General features: G+C 37.3%; 1 protein-coding gene across 1 annotated transcript; it reads left to right on the forward strand.

Moving 5' to 3' along the window:
• Window positions 1-417: 417 nt before the first annotated feature.
• On the forward strand, window positions 418-1,443 carry GPR65 (G protein-coupled receptor 65; the record flags this gene model as incomplete). Its single annotated transcript, XM_079699718.1, has 1 exon — window positions 418-1,443. The coding sequence occupies one exon, from the start codon at window positions 418-420 to the stop codon at window positions 1,441-1,443; it is 1,026 nt and encodes a 341-aa protein (XP_079555844.1).
• Window positions 1,444-1,693: the final 250 nt, after the last annotated feature.

A 1,693-nucleotide genomic window follows, 5' to 3' on the forward strand; every position in this document is an offset into this window, starting at 1 on the left:
AATAAAGCCTTACATATTCACGTTTGCACCAATCTCCTCTGAGTTTCGTGAAGAAAACCAAACTGAAGACAGCATTCTATGAAAACTGATGGATAATGTGGCGAATCCTCCAGGGTTCTTCATCAGCATGCTGTGAGAATAAACACATGGACTTCTGCACATGAAAATCACTGATCACTTTAGTAACTGCCGGGAACCTGGATCCTGACTTCCAGCCATCGATACCTGTGTGAAGCGTGATCTCCATTCATCCTTTAAGACCATTGATGAATCCATCAGAACTTTTGAAAGCAAAGGACAACTGAAGAAATCTTAGTAAAAGAGAGTTAGGTGTTGAAAACAAACTACCAAGAGACACGACTTATTTTGGTACTTACCATCTAAGAACGAATATAATCAGCACCTAAAAAAGAAAAAATGAACAGCACATGTATTGAAGAACAGCATGACTTGGATCACTATTTGTTTCCAGTTGTTTACATCTTTGTGGTAATAGTCAGCATTCCAGCCAACATCGGTTCTCTATGTGTGTCTTTTCTGCAAGCAAAGAAGGAAAATGAATTAGGCATTTACCTCTTCAGTTTATCATTATCGGATCTGCTGTATGCCTTAACTCTCCCTCTATGGATTGATTATACTTGGAATAAAGACAACTGGACACTCTCTCCTGCCCTGTGCAAATGGAGTGCCTTCTTCATGTACATGAACTTTTACAGTAGCACAGCTTTCCTCACCTGCATCGCGATTGATCGGTATTTAGCAGTTGTCTACCCTTTGAAGTTTTATTTTCTAAGGTCAAGAAGATGTGCATTCATGGTGAGCCTTTTCATCTGGATATTAGAAACCATCTTCAATGCTGTCATTTTGTGGGAAGATGAAACAGCTGTTGAATATTGTGATGCCACAAAGTCTAACTTTACTTTATGCTATGACAAATATCCTTTGGAGAAATGGCAAATCAGGTTTAACTTTGCTAGGACGTGTGTAGGCTATATGCTACCTTTGGTCATCATAATGGCTTGCAACCAGAAAGTCTACAAAGCTGTGCAGCAAAATCAAGCTACAGAAGACAGTGAAAAGAAGAGAATCATAAAACTACTTTTTAGTATCACGTTGACTTTTATCTTGTGTTTTACTCCCTTTCATGTGATGTTGCTGATTCGCAGCATTTTAGAGCATGATGTGAACTTAGATGAAGGTATGTTTGACCATAACAAGCCTGGGAAGCAGAGTTATAAAATCTATAGAATCACAGTTGCATTAACAAGTTTAAACTGTGTTGCTGATCCAATTCTGTACTGTTTTGTAACTGAAACAGGAAGATCAGATATATGGAACATATTCAGAGTCTTTACTAAGAAGCTTAATAAATCAAAAAGACAAGAAAAAAGCATACTTTCTATGTCTACAAAAGATACTGTGGAATTAGACATACTGGAATAGAACCAAGGTCTAATTTTTTAAAGATATGCAATATTATACCATCAAGATTATGTTTTCAAAAGGAAATCTCAGCATGAGAGGGGACTGAAGGTTCCCACTGAGGGACTATTTTAATCCTCTCCGATGGAAATATTTTAAACGTGCACTCTTTAGCTCCCTGACTTTTATTAAACAAGAATTAAACAAAGTTGAATATCTTCCTAATGACTCAGGGTCATCCCTGTAGAATGGCAATTGCTTTTGTATCTGT

This window comes from Hyperoodon ampullatus (genome assembly GCF_949752795.1).
Source record: "Hyperoodon ampullatus genome assembly, chromosome: 3".
NCBI lineage: Eukaryota > Metazoa > Chordata > Mammalia > Artiodactyla > Ziphiidae > Hyperoodon > Hyperoodon ampullatus.